This window comes from Scylla paramamosain, chromosome 9 (assembly GCF_035594125.1).
Source record: "Scylla paramamosain isolate STU-SP2022 chromosome 9, ASM3559412v1, whole genome shotgun sequence".
In the NCBI taxonomy this organism is placed as follows: Eukaryota; Metazoa; Arthropoda; class Malacostraca; order Decapoda; family Portunidae; genus Scylla; species Scylla paramamosain.
The window spans coordinates 602,934-618,523 of record NC_087159.1 but is presented as its reverse complement, the minus strand read 5'-3'; the positions used below and the strand labels follow the sequence as shown (position 1 = coordinate 618,523).

The 15,590-nt window shown below is 45.5% G+C and overlaps 1 protein-coding gene across 1 annotated transcript in view; it reads left to right on the top strand.

The window, feature by feature from the left end:
• Positions 1–13,395, top strand: part of LOC135103897 (dipeptidase 1-like) — a 195,132-nt gene extending 181,737 nt beyond the window's left edge. Inside the window, exons 12-13 of the mRNA XM_064010825.1 lie at positions 11,894–12,032; positions 12,759–13,395. Coding sequence (XP_063866895.1) covers positions 11,894–12,032; positions 12,759–12,875 — 256 coding nt within the window. The 3' untranslated portion in view covers positions 12,876–13,395. The remainder of the gene's footprint in view (positions 1–11,893; positions 12,033–12,758) is intronic.
• Positions 13,396–15,590: the final 2,195 nt, after the last annotated feature.

Below are 15,590 nucleotides of genomic sequence, written 5' to 3'. Positions count from 1 at the left end.
GATCAGCTGAGCTTGGCATGCGTGTTGCAGTCCGCGGTGGGAGATGAACTTTTCTGTCAAATATAGGACCTGAACCAGGCCATCGCCCTATGTGACTCACGACGCCGTGCTTCAAACACACTGACATGCATATCAATGAACTCCCTCTCCTCACCACATCAACTCAGTAATACCGAGTCGTTCTCTTGACCAATATAACTACTGCTTTAAATACCAATTTTACAGCTTTGTGACTCATCTCTGATCGACCCGACCCCCCAACACATACACACACACACACAGACAGACAGGCAGCCTTGGCACTGTTCTCGTGCAAGGCGAAGAATCGGGCCTCCAGACGCGAGGCGCGGAGTGAGGAGGACACTGAATCTGAATAATAATCTTGGGTCCGTAATAACAACTGTCCATCATAATAATTGACTTCCAGCCATCCAAAGGAAATCAGATGTTGGGAAATGGAGTCATTCAAGTATGTTCAATATTTTACCTGGATTTTAATATCGCACTATCAGTTTAGTTGCAGTGTCCGAGGATCTAGTACTTGAAACATAAATGGCTCCCCGAAATTCCTTGTGACGTGCTCCACTGTGCCAGGAAGGCTTGGGTCATAAGCTTGTGGCACCATTTACGAGTGCCGCTGCCTGGCTCTCAATGCAGCTCTGGGTGGCGCTAAACGGACCGACAGTCATGTAGAAGACACTGTTGAGAACACGACTGGAAGTTAGGACACTACTGGGAGAGGAGGCGTGTGGATGTTGGGATGTAGCCTACGAGAACAGTATGTGTGTGTGTGTGTGTGTGTGTGTGTGTGTGTGTGTGTGTGTGTGTGTGTGTGTGTCTTGTAAGTCCTTGCACTTCGCTGGTCGTCGAGCCCTGCGCTGCCTGGGATCCCACGGTCTTGAAAGCAGACTAAGGAGATTTTGCTCAGGATTTATCTGAATAGTGAATTGCCAAGCTTGCTTATCTGCCTCCTATTTGACTTGCCTGAATCACTTCACCTGTCTCTTGCTGTCTGAGGGTGAAAAGAACATAAATTCGCCTTAAAACTCTCATGTGTGGCATCCTGGTGTCCTGTGTTGGCGTTCCCACGAGCAAGCTGAGCAGGTCTTCCCCTTGAGACAGGAAGGTGTGCAGCAGCGCGCGCGCGTCACCCTCCTATAAAAATCCAGGGATGCACAAAGGTGGAGCTTTTGTTTATAACTACTGAAATAAAGAATACTGGAAGAATATCAGTACATCTGAAAAAATAAATAAATAAATATGGCGGGTAGTCTTTTAACGGGCTAACATCTAGACGCCGCGGAAACCGAGCCAGGACCAACACCAAATTTAGTTCCTCACATAAGAGGAGGCACGGGCACCCTCACATGCTCTCCCCCCACCAAAGAACAAAAAAAAAAAAAAAAATCAATGTAGCTTTTAGAGTAAAATATACTTCTCAGGAAACATACACAGTTGTCTTTGGAGTGCTAGGTAGCGCCATCCCCTCCAGCAGTGCAGTCTGGCGGCCTGGTGGCCTGAGGTGCCGGCCGACGCTCCCAGCCGGCGCCTGGCGAGTTGTGGCAAAAAGGAAAAACGAGGCCATCTGTTGGAGAGTATTTTTGTACTGTGCCTGACGAAGCGTGGAGGATGAGAGGAGAAAGATGTAAGGAAAACATTCTGCTAGATGCCTCATTTGGTATCACAAGCACGCTATCAAGCTGTAGCGCATGGCTGTTCATCGCCACGCGTCGTGTCGCTGCGTTGTTATGACGCCAGAACCACTCAGTCAATCATCGCTGCTCTCATTGATCACCATTATGACTTTGTGTCACTTTTAGGCAGAAAAATTATGAAAGAGATTCTGGCCATAATAGATGAGTTTTTACAAGGAAAGCGTTGTCTTAAAAAGACAAGATCAGATTGAGGGGAAAGAAACATTGTCGGTAGTGCGCGGAGAGACGAGAAAATCGAGTGTTCAGAGGTAAAGGGGTGCAGAGGCGGCAACGTGGTGTGGAGGAGACAGCAAGTGCCATGTTCTCGGGGTCACGAGGAAGACCCTTAGCCTGAAGCTGAACATTCCAAGTTGATTAACAAAAGAGGCTAACAGCATGGACATCCGCCATCGTCAAGGCGACAATCACCCTCATGTTATTTCTTAACGAAAAAGAGAGAGATAAAAGAAAAAAAAAAGAGGTCGGGAATGCTTTGAAGCTTCATCACCCACACCAAGATGACTAATGAAGGAGAAAGAAGCAGACGACAAAGTTGCATTAATGGAACAACTGTTCTCAGCAAACTTATGTGCGGACGGCTGTTGTCCGAGGGACGCGCAGGCAGGAAGAGTAAATCTGTTGCGAGAAAGAGAAAAACTGAGTCAGGTTTGAAGATTATAAAAAATTACATGAACACACACACACACACACACACACACACACACACACACACACACACACACACACACACACACACACACACACACACACACACACACACACACACACTGAGAAAGAAAACAGGAAGAAAGGAAGAAAGAAAGAAAAGAATTCGCTTTTTAGCAAATTATAGTAATAGATAACGCTGATATTGACAAGAATAATGATAAAAAGAATAGAAATCACAATAAGAATATAAATGGTCATAATAATGACAGAAAACACACACACACACACACACACACACACACACACACACACACACACACACACACACACACACACACACGAACACGAACAGGAACACACACACCGCCACCTTCACTTCGCTATTTCCTGGTATACCAAACAAAAGCTTCACTAATGCCCATTCAGCCGCGCTATTGACGACTCGATACAGGCGAACGTAATTTGTAAAGTCAATAGTGCGTCATACAAAATTGGCCATCTTTTTTGAGAGGCTTCACAGGGGCGGCCTGATGCTCGCCAACCTTGTGCTAATCACGACCATTATGCCATTGTTTGCTGGGCTTGTGTTTTCAGGGTGCGGGAAAAGAGGCAAGGCACAGATCGGTAGATACATGAGGGGATAGACAGATTGAGAGAGAGAGAGAGAGAGAGAGAGAGAGAGAGAGAGAGAGAGAGAGAGAGAGAGAGAGAGAGAGAGAGAGAGAGAGAGAGAGAGATATTAATAAACTTATTTACACACACACACACACACACACACACACACACACACACACACAGCAGTAATGAGATGACTATACAGCACACTCAGTATTATAGTAAATCAGCCCTCAGTCAGCCCTTGGCCAGCACTAAGTCAGCTTTCTGTCAACTCTGTCAACTCTAGGACAGCGTAGTCACCACTTGGTCATCTCATACATACATAGTCACCACATAATCACACATATTTAATTATTATGTTAGTGTTTCCATAGCACTGCATACATAAGTCAGCGATCAGACAGCATTTAGCATTCAACAATCAGTCAACGCATGTCTTCTCTCTTCAACCATTCATCCTCTCCCTCCCCTTGAACGGCGTCTCAAAGCTGTCCTCCTCATTCTTGCTCTTCCCTTTTCCTCTCCCCGCTCACTCTCATTTGTTCGTCATCCCTAGTCCACCCTCCTTTTCCTTTCTCTTTTTTTTTTCATCACACTCTCTCTCTCTCTCTCTCTCTCTCTCTCTCTCTCTCTCTCTCTCTCTCTCTCTCTCTCTCTCTCTCTCTCTCTCTCTCTCTCTCTCTCTCTCTCTCTCTCTCTCTCTCTCTCTCTCTCTCTCTCTCTCTCTCCCCTTATGTGTTGTTGATCCAGCACTTTATTACAACTGGAATGAAGGGGGATGCTTCCTGTAAGTGAGGCTGGATCGTGTTGGCTGGCGAGGCCGCGAGAGGGAGGTGGAGGCAACCTTCCTTTCACGGCTAGGACGCGAACTCGTTGAACTGATCTGGCAAGGGAATGAGTGAGTGAGCGAGCGCATTCTGTCTTTGATAATCGAGCAGACACATGTCCTTCACCACCACCACCACCGCCAGCACCACCGCCACCGCCACAACTTCCTGATTAACACCACACTTACGTTGGCTTCTCTTTACAGGACTCTGATTGCTTGACGGGGTGAGCCTGCCCGCTTGCGCCTTTGCTCCGCTGCTCTGTGTATGAAGTCTCCGTTATTACCGCATATGAATAGTGCGGATCTGAGTGATGATCGTGCTGCGGGCGATAAACGCACACTAAGGGATAACCCTGCTGGGGATTCTGCTGGATTTCCCACTAAATAAATGAAGCAGTTACGGTCAGGCTCAGTCAGCATTCGGGTGATCACATAATGCTCGTGAATTGCCTGCGTGCTTCATCTGCTGTTCTCGTGTGTCATCCCTGGAGTGGCGTCTGTGAGATGAGCTCGCGCCGTGTTCTGAAACGCTTTGTTCTCTCACCCGGACTATTTTCAAAGGCCACAGAGACCATTAGTCGGTTATTCATGAGTATTTTGCTCTCTCTTGTTAAATTATCAACAGAAATATTTTAAGAAAATACCCTTCAGAATCTCAGGAGCTTCCACTAGAGCGTGTGAAAAGTACTCCACAGAATTCTGGCGCTGTTGTTGGTTCCTATTTAGTTGTAGAATAGGAACGTTAAGACCAGGGACATGACGAGCAGAAAGAAAGAGATGAAACAGGAAGAGAAGGAGGAGGAGGAAAAAGAAGAAGGGAAGGAAGAGGAGAAGGAAAGTAGGAGAGTTAGAATCAGGAAATAAAAAAAAGAGAAGGGATAGATTTGAAAAACAGGAAAGAAGAAGAGAATAAGATATGGTGTATGGGAGGAGGAGGTGATGATGGTGGTGGCGGTGATGGTGATGGTGGTGGAGAAGAAGGATGGCCAGAAAATCTAGAAGAGAAAAAGGACATTGGAAGGGGAGAAAGAGAGGGATGAAAGAACAGAATCAAAATTAGAAAAAAAAATAAAACAAGAAAACTGCCGAAAAATGACAGGAAGAAGAGGGAAAATAGAAGAGGAAAGTAAGAGCAAAGGAAAAATTTACATTATGATAAAAACTGGCTTAACTGTTCTGTTGATAAATCGATTAGAGGCAATGCTTAGGGAGGCAACTCATGCATCATAAAGGAATTGGCAGAGAGAGAGAGAGAGAGAGAGAGAGAGAGAGAGAGAGAGAGAGAGAGAGATGAGAATAGGAGTAATGGAATCATGAATGATGAGACTCAGGAATGGGCCGGGAAGGAAGGAAGACGGGTGGAAGGAAGGGAGGCAGTCAGCTCCGCGTCCCATTCGGGCCCTCCACGTCAGACTGGCTTAGCTGTGGGACACGAAAAGCAGCGAAACAAAACAAGGGCTAGTGACGCACAGCACAAGTCCCGCTCACCGTGCTAAGGAATAAATGTGTCGCAAGTTTGTTTCTTCTTTTAAGCCCAAGTTTCTGTACCGCTCTGTGTGTTTTCTTTTCCCGGCAGCCCCCGCCACCTCTTCCTCCTCCCTGACTCAGCATTCCCACCCAGGAACCCGGAGACTTTGGCTTCTCTTTCAAATTGTAACTTCCTCTACTTCATGATATTCGTGGAGTCTTTCTTTTTTCAAGTTTGTTGCCGTGTTGACGTGATATAAAGTCCATAACTTCACCTTCGCCTGAGAGCCGCCGCCACCGCCTCCCGCCTCCTGCCTCTCAACTCCCACCTCCCACCTCCCTCCTCCCGCCGAGCGCCTCCCGGTAAAGTTCACACCTTCAGCCCACAGTTTTGTATCGATAATCCCGTAATGGGCAATTGGCAAGCGAAGTGAAAGAGGGAGGAAGGAAGGAACAGCGGTGCTGGTAGTGCTGCTCCCCCAGCGCCGCTCTCCCTCCGACACACACACGCGTAAATTACCTTACCAAGTAAAGTGCAAATATGAATGTTCGGACCCAACTCTCTCTCTCTCTCTCTCTCTCTCTCTCTCTGACACACACACACACACACACACACACACACACACACACACACACACACACTAAGTATTGTTAATAGCTCAGAAATATGCACGAGCTGTTTCGCCAATTATCCATTGTTAATGGTTCAGAAATCTGTGTCCAGAGGGCAGTGCGGGCATCAGATTAGCTTGTGAGCTGCAGATAGAGCGTTGCCTGTTGTGGTGTCAACCATCACGTGTAGCGAAGGAACGTCTCTTTGATGGTTCAGCCAAGGGATTCCTGCCTTTGCACAACGAACAGCAAAGCAATTACCACACAACATGAAGTAATTACACTATTACACCACTACACCTATAATGACTGTGAGGTAATTAAGAGTCGCCACCTGAATGGTATTACCCGTATCCTTTGCAACAAATAATTGTGTATGAAATGGTATATTTTAAAGAATGCAAGTGGTAATTATTAGTGCCACTGAACAATTTATTAAAAATTCATGAATGAGACCATTTGAGCCTCCCCGACCTAGGCAGCCCTTGTGGTGCAGGGACGTGCGGCTTACTTTTTGACTCGGAAATTTGCAGACGAGGTGAGCGTGTGGCCACGGACGTTATGATGTAATGTATAGAAATAAGCAAATTAATACATTTTCGGAGGTCCTTGATGTCTGGCACTCGAATGTCATTATGTTTACCTTACCTTGCCCACTATTGTTGTTGTTATTGGTGGTGGTGGTGGTGATGGTGGTGGTGCACATTTCAAAGATATGTCTACAAATTTGCTAGAGTTTTCTGTTTATTGGTGGGAAAAATCAGTGAACAAAAATTTAAGATGTGAGTTTGGAAGAAGGTAACAGAGATCTTCATTTTTGAATGTTCACATGATAGCACATTACCACACGCCACGTCACACCGCACCACACCACACCACACCACACCACACCACATCACATCAAACTACACTATCACACCACACCACACCCATCCACACCATACGACATCACATTACACATCGCCACATCACACGTCACCACACCATCACACCACACCAAACCACACCATCACACACCACACCACACCACGTCCCTATTTGATCATCTCTCTCCTCTCTCCTTCCTCCGTCCATTCCTTCATCCACTTTGCCCTTCTTTGCAACTATTCTTCCAGTTTATAGCAACAAACATAATTCCATTCCCCGAAATTCCAAAGTGGCAGTATGTAGGTATATTTCTCTTGCAAGATGCCTTTGTAATCCTTAAATGCTCTGACATTCACTCTCGCTGCTGTGACTTTTGCACTAAAAGCTCTTTATGCCCACAGCCCCGCACACTGACACAACCCACACTGGCACAACTGCACACACTGACGTAGCTCCTCATACACACAGCCCCACACACTAATCCCCACACTCGCAGATCCACACACTCTCAAAAGCTCCACTCCCCTCATGGTTAGTCCGTGAACTACTTGTCGTTGGTAAATAACATTTCTCTACTCTTTTAAAGTACACACACACACACACACACACACACACACACACACACACACACACACACACACACACACACACACACACACACACATATTGTGTCGCCTTTTTCGAAGCATTTGTTATCTTTCCTTTTTATTTCCATTTATTTTCCTCTTTCAGAAGTATTCGTTGTGTTTTCACGCCACAGTGCACACGCTTATATGTGCACTTACTCTGCATCATTTGTTTATGTTATGACAACAACAATGGTATTACTTGCTGCGAGTGTGAGCAAATCGTGGGTGGCGTCCATTGGTTCCTAAGTGACCTGCTGTCTCGTAACCAGCACATTTAATGGACTGAAAAATCCTTCTGCTTTCCTCTCTCTGTCCAATTTGTTATTCATTCCCCCACTTACACAAAATTTGATAGCCATTACTCGCAGAAACGCTCTCTCTCTCTCTCTCTCTCTCTCTCTCTCTCTCTCTCTCTCTCTCTCTCTCTCTCTCTCTCTCTCTCTCTCTTTCTCTCCTGCTCCTTCCGTCCTATATTCTTTCACAAACAGCACACAACTTAAAGCTGCTTGTTTATATAGCTCGGTCAGCTTCACTTTTCTCTTTGTTTCGGCCTCTTTCGCTTTATCGGCACAACCTTTTCAATGGTGCACTGCTTCATCGTGCTGGCCCTGGCATCTCCCTCTCCCTCGCCGCTGCCACACCACCATACGCCTCCCCCACTCCTCAGCCCTCCACGTACACCACATTAATAAACTTCGCTCATCTCTCCCTCCTGACTTGTGTGCGCCATGGTCACGCCGCTCACTCCTCTCATTCCTCACTCTCGCTCCTCCCTTTCACTTCTCCTTCTCACTCAGTCATCCTCTTTTATCCAAACTTCGGGTACATTTTTTTCTTTCTTTTTTTTCAAATCTTGGCGTCGCTCCTTTTTGTTAACGACCGTCACCGAGTTTTGGGTTCTCTGTTGTGGCCTTTGTCTTGTGGCTTGTCTGTCTGTCTCTATGTTTGTTTATTTGTTTGTCTGTTTTGCCTTTAGTTCTTTCATCTCTCTCTCTCTCTCTCTCTCTCTCTCTCTCTCTCTCTCTCTCTCTCTCTCTCTCTCTCTCTCTCTCTCTCTCTCTCTGTGTGTTCGCTCATCAACAGAACACTATTAACAATATGTTTACGTAAAAGACACCCGTTGCGTCGCATTTTTCCTTATCCTCCAATTTTTTTCTCCTTGATATAAATGAACTTTCGTCTCTAATTAATTCGTACATGAAGTTTTTAAGAAGTATGTCTCCTTCCTTCTTTCTCGCCTTCCCTATCTCTTTCCCTCCCTCCGGTCACCAGCGTCTTCCAATAATCTTTTCCTGTCACCTGGCATCACATTTCAACATTTACTTGGATGTTACACAACTTTTTTCGTTTAACAATTTTCTGTTACTTCATAGCGATTTTCTACACTCATGTGCGATTTTTTTTTTTCTCTTTTTTTATCAGTTTATATAAATATTCGTGCCACACTATGTATTCAGTTCCTGCTGAAAATGCAATGCATTGCCATTTTCAAATCTTATCAGTTTTTCCAGTTCCTTTCATCCATTGTAAGGCAGGAATGACTTTTTTCTGTCGTCCAAGAGTCATTTTCAATTGACGTCTGTATTACATTCCTAAAGAGAAGCACGTAGATCTTACATAATTTCTTTCCTTCGTCTTATTTTCATCGAATCTAACCTGAAGAGGAGTTTCGCTAGAATCCAAACGCCTTCCCTTCCATTCTTTTCTGCTTCCCGATCCCCCTAAAGTTTCTCGTCCTGTTTTATTTTTTTTTTCCTCCTTTTTTTTTTTTTTTGTCTGAACTTTTGTGTTCCTTCAAAATGGCGATTCTTGAAGAGTTTTATCAAATTGCTGCCGCTCACTATATCCCATTCTTGTCCCGTACTTTTCACTCCTCTCAATTCCAGGAGCGGTCTGAGGCCTCCCCACGCGGCGCCTTAATGCTCCCTGGTGGACCGGGCAGGTGTGCTCCCATGCCAGGCCTTGTTGTTTGTCTGTTTTGCTCTGTTTGTCCACTGTACTCTCTGTAGGAGCCTTCCATCCTCCCTTCCTTTCTTCATTCATTAATTCATCTTTCTTTCCTTCCTTCTTTCCTCTCGGGTTTTGCAGTGTTTAAATCGCGGCGGCTCGCACCTTCTCTATACAATAATAATAATAATAATAATAATAATAATAATAATAATAATAATAATAATAATAATGATAAATAATAGTAATAGTAATAGTAATAGCAATAATGATGATAATAATAATAACAATGATAATAATAATAATAATAATAATAATAATAATAATAATAATAATAATAATACACACACACACACACACACACACACACACACACACGTATACACACCTATCATCTTTCCAGGGTTGCCCATTAAGCAGTCATTGTGAGATCATCTGAACAGTGAACGCGAGAGCCGTGAATGAGCGGCCCGATGCACGCTTAACGCCTCGCCAAACAAAGCCATGGACAGGAAACATTATTTGACTCCTTTCCTTACTCCTGTTAACCTCTTCCTCGTAAAGAAGTGACCCAGCATCCAAACTGACGGAGTTGTAATTGCACTGTGCACTGGGCGGCCTCGTGTGTGTGTGTGTGTGTGTGTCTGTGTGTGTGTGTGTGTGTGTGTGTTGATTGATGTGTGAGTGGGCTTGATGCCGAGTCGTTTGGATTCCTGAGCTTTAGAGCTTCTTGAAGTAGTCTCATCAGTGGCCGCCTCCTTGGAGACTATCACATACCCATCAGCGGGAGAGGCGGTGTGCTGGAAAGGACGAGTGGCCGACCTGTGCCAGGCTTCCCAGACGGCGAAGGTCACGAAGAAGAGAACGAAAGTATCGGAAATCTTTGTGTCATCGATCCTCTCTGCCATCGCTGGGGGAAAAGTAAATCCAGACACATCGTTGAAAATTCCTCCATTACCGTATCACATTGTCCATAACTTTCTTATCAGATGCGCCCCGATATTCTTCCGCAAGCCTAGACTCGATGGAGACCCGAGCTGGAAGGGCCTCGTGAGTGAGCGCGGCGGCGGGTCATGAGCGAAACAAATGGCAAAGTGTGGTGTGGCTTACTGGCGGGCACGGGGAGCTGGGTACCGGTAATGTGTGTGTGTGTGTGTGTGTCTGTATATGTGTGTGTGTTATGGGACAATGATAGTGAAAGATTTGAAGAGCAGAAGAAATAGGTCCTGGCAAGACTAAGGGCACCGCCAGACACAATTACGAGAAAGAAGCACAGGAAAAAAAATAAATAAATAAATAAATAAATAAATAAAGATCCAGGACACAAACTTTAAATATATTTGTGTATTTTCAAGTTGTATAAGCGCACGTGCTGCCCGCGTGGTAATGCTGCTGCTACCATGCGGGTCCAGAGAAGGGAAAAGACACACCTAAAGAAAGATAGAGAAGAAAATAGCCAGAGCAAAAAAACAAAAAACAAACGAGGAGAAAGGAATAGTTTAATGAGTCAGGCACAACACTGGCACATTTTCTTTCACCAACTTTCTCTCTTTTCAAAAACTGAAATATTGTTCTGTTTCAGTAGAGAGAGAGAGAGAGAGAGAGAGAGAGAGAGAGAGAGAGAGAGAGAGAGAGAGAGAGAGAGAAAGAGAGAGAGAGAGAAGAATCACTTATTTTCTCGTTTTTCGTTGAATTTCACGTATCTGAGGTACGAATGAAAGAAAACAGGTGCGTAAGCGGAGAATTTCTCTCTCTCTCTCTCTCTCTCTCTCTCTCTCTCTCTCTCTCTCTCTCTCTCTCTCTCTCTCTCTCTCTCTCTCTCTCTCTCTCTCTCTCTTTCTCTCTCTCTCTGCAGCGACACTGAGTTTCAGATAGCACATTCTTGGCGCCGCGTCCACTTTTGAACAGGTGTTTTTATCAGGTGTTAATTTACTAAACCAAACAGATGACACGATCATTGTACAAAGAATTTCTCAGGTGACCACCTCTCCTCCACCGCCCCCAACTCTCCCCTCTTCTTCCTCCTCTCCTCTCTCTTCCTCCTTTTCCTTGTTCTCGTCCTTGTCCTCGTTATCGTCGTCTTCGTGATCTACTTCCCTAAGAACTTATTTTGTAGTGGCGAGATTCCTGCGTCGGCAGTGTAGGGAAGCATCACTACGTGGGGCAGCGTAGCTCAGCATTGATTTGTTCTTCTCTTAGCAGAGTCATTCCCTTCCTTGTTTGGAGCCTGATTGATCGCTTGCTAACTCTCTTGTCTTATCTTAACAACAGGCCATCTAACTCCAGAGGATCTAGACAGGCTCCCTTTCCCCTCTCTTTCCTTATTACTGACTCATGGGTGAATTCCGGCCTTCCCTTTCCTTTCCATCCTTAAAATTGGCTAATGTGATGGACGGCCGCGTCCTTTGCCCTCCCTTCCCTCGCCCCATGACTAGTGACCGCTCGGAGACCAATCCACGCGAATGGTGGTTCTCTTTTGCAAAAGGTCGACGAGTCAACGATCGTTCATCAACTTCTTCGAAATGGTCTGTAATTGAAGAATATTTTCTCCCCTCCCCCAGGACTCCAAGCGGGTTAGAGGACGCTTCGCGCTACCCGAAGCTGTTTGCGGAGCTGCTCAAGGATACCACGTGGTCTGTGCAAGATCTCAAGAAGTTAGCAGGACTTAACTTCCTGCGAGTGTTTGCCCGAGTGGAGCAGGTACGAAGGGTGTATGGAGTTGGGGGATGGGGATCAAGTCTTCTACGTCTTGAGCTCTTTTAAGGGAGAAGTATCAAGACACCGGGAACTGAATTGGCCGGGCTTTTGAAACTCTCTACCGTACACTTTTTTTTTTTTTTCTTAGTGGCGATTGAGCTACTTGGCCGGTCCCTTAGTTAAACATGCCAGAAATAAATAAATCAATAAAATAAACACGCTTTAATAATGTAGATCGTTAGATATACGAACTGCCAAGTAGATAAGTAGATAGACAGGCGGCTAGATAACAGCAAGATAAGAAGATCGGTAGATAGGTAGATAAACAGAGACGGGCAGGCAGACAGGTAGATAGATTGATCGATTGACAGATTGATAGATAGATAGATAGCTGTAACTTTTCCAGGTGTTCCTGCACCTGCCGCGTGGCCTCGCTTCACGGCCTGCACTCGTACACATTATCAAACCCTTTGGCCTTTCATTAAAACTTTTTTAAAGGTCACAGAGATGATTTATAAGGATCTCATGTGTTTTTTTTTTTTATTACAAATGATGATGCAGAATCTTTGCTATCTTTAAGCTATTAGCAGAATCATTAAAACACATTCAAGATGACATCAAGTCCCACCAGAGCCAGTTAAAAGTAGGTGAGATAAGACAGCGAGACGTTTGAGAATGGTGCCCTTGAGCAGGGTCGGTATCGGTGGTACATAGCACTCTTTCCTGCAGGTGCGGGAGGAGCTGTCATCGGAGCGTCCCTCGGAGGAGATCATTCCCATCCACGACATTGACAGCCGCTGGCCCTGTAGGTACAAGTTCGCCAGTCTCGATGACGCCCGCACCTGACCTTCTTCGCCCCCGCCCGGAGGCTTCAGGCCCCTACAGGACTCCCTCACCACCACCAAGAGTCGCCAGCCCAATCTCTCACTCTCACCGCCCTCTTCGCTGCATGCCATTCATTTCTCTCCACACCGTCAGCCACAACTCCCCAGCAGCATCATGGAGTCTTCTCCTTTGATCCACTCATTCCTTTCGTCTTCTCCAGTGCACCTCTGTTGCTAATTTCCTTGTTTCAGCCTTCACTCCTTCACTCATGCTTCATCCACGTGGTCTATCACCTTGTCTGCTACTGCTGACCCCTCTATTCCTCCCCCACTCGTCTGTGTCCTTTCTCGTTTATTCCATTTCATCTTTTTTTTTCTCTAATCTCATCTCACCTCTTCCCATCTCGGTTGTGTCTCCCTTCCCTGCAGTGTCATTGATTTATATCACTATTAGGAGCACTACGTATGTCCGCTTGATTGTCACACGTTTTCTCAGCAATAATGACCCAAGTGTGGATGGAATAAACACCGTTCAGAGCGATTTCCTTCTCTATCAAATTCTTTTAATGAAAACTTTATTTCATGAGTCATCGCGCGTCTGCTCATAGCAATACTAGTTTTCCGAAAATACACCCTTTTTTTTTTTTGTGAGCAGCGCAGTCAGTGCATGTTGCTGCAGCGCTCTCCGCAGCATTGTTGTACACGGTGCCGAGTTTACCTTTCTTTCACGGTATTCATCCCCCACCACGCACTGCCCCTCCCTTTCTCCCGACAAGCTTCCCGTCCTTCCTGCAGGTCTGATGTCTTCGCATCATCATCAAGAACGTCCCGAGAACGCACCACCGCCACCACACGCTCGATGACGGCGGTGCGTGCAATAATCACGGCAAGAAAGAGAAAAAGTTCGGTACCAAACGTTGCACACAGGCGAAGCGAGCAAGCGCACGTGCATGTGTGTGTGTGTATGTGTGTGTGTGTGTGTGTGTGTGTGTGTGTGTGTGTGTGTGTGTGTGTGTGTGTGTGTGTGTGTGTGTGTGTGTGTGTGTGTGTGTGTTGATCAAGAAGTCACACATAGGCATAGGAGGTGTGGTGACACCTAATTAACACATACGGACTCTAGGTAGGTAGTATACAGTAAGGAACACTGACGGAGGAGGAAAGGCAAACCATTAGTGAATGTTTGTCGCGCCGAGCCTCCAGCCACCAACCCTTCATCCTACGTGGCGATCTGTGCTGACTGAGAAAGAGAGAGAGAGAGAGAGAGAGAGAGAGAGAGAGAGAGAGAGAGAGAGAGAGTTTATATATATATATATATATATATATATATATATATATATATATATATATATATATATATATATATATATATGTAATATGTATTATCTCTCTCTCTCTCTCTCTCTCTCTCTCTCTCTCTCTCTCTCTCTCTCTCTCTCTCTCCTCAGCACAGCGCCATGCCTCTAAGAGACTCCAGATGGCCTCTAAAATATGTAATTTCGATGTGTTATTTATTTTTTTTTTTTCATCTTTGTATTTTTCGACACTCTTTTATTTCATAAGTAAACGGGAGGCATATTTTTGCTGTTGAAATACTTGTATATACACACACACACACACACACACACACACACACACACACACACAGGGGGAATTGGACACACACGTAAGTATAGTTCTATCTGAGAAACACGAATTGAGACACTGGTCGTTAATGTGTGTGTGTGTGTGTGTGTGTGTGTGTGTGTGTGTGTGTGTGTGAAAATATTACCTGTATTATACAGCTCCACGTATGAAAGAAAGCAGGACAGACATCCTCCCCCTTTCCTCCTTAACTCTCCCCCCTTTGCCTCTATCCAAGTGACGTAATGAAAACTCCCTCCTAAGAGACCAATTTCACCTCCTCTTCCTCGGCGGCCGGCATCTGGCATCCTCCCCTAATTGGTCACCGCGGAAACGTAAAAAAGAACCGTGATTGGCGGACAGGACAGCTCAGGAGACTTCTGTATTAAACCGGTGAAGTTCTTGGGGATGATAGTAAGTAGTGGAAGGTAATATCTTTAATTAACATGGCCAGAAGCTACACGCCACTAACCACGTCACTGAGTTTATGTACTGTTTAATTTGTTATGGTTGGTGCGTTGCTGTGTCTACCTCCTGCTCCTCGTCCCCTGCAGATCCTCAGCTGCCATCACGGAGTAGCTATTGCCAGGAGAACATTCAACCTCTACTTATTTTGTCCTTTTTTTTTTTTTTTATCCTCCTTGTCCCAACCTTCCGCTTCCCTTGCCCCGTCATCCGATTTCTTTCACCCGTTTCCCATTCTCCCTCCTGCCGGGCCGTCTCCCACCTGTCTGCCTACTCCTCGTTTTCATCCACCTACCGCTCCCGTCCCGCCTCGCCGTCTGCTGTTGAACATTACAAAGTTTTGCTCCAGTGGACAAAAACGCACCTTGAGATGGCTGCCCCTCCCCACGGCCGCTGCTGGGGGTAGGTGCTGAGGCCTCTCCGCTAACCCCCACCTCCTACAGTAGTGTGTCCCCCACTCTAGTAAATAAAACTTAACGAACAACCTTTTTTTTCTTTTCCCTTCTCCGAAAAAAAAGTAATTTGATGTTATTCTTAATAATGGAGAGAGAGAGAGAGAGAGAGAGAGAGAGAGAGAGAGAGAGAGAGAGAGAATTTGTACTTCGACATTCTGAACTCTTCAAGTTAGTCAATGCCTATTATATATATATAT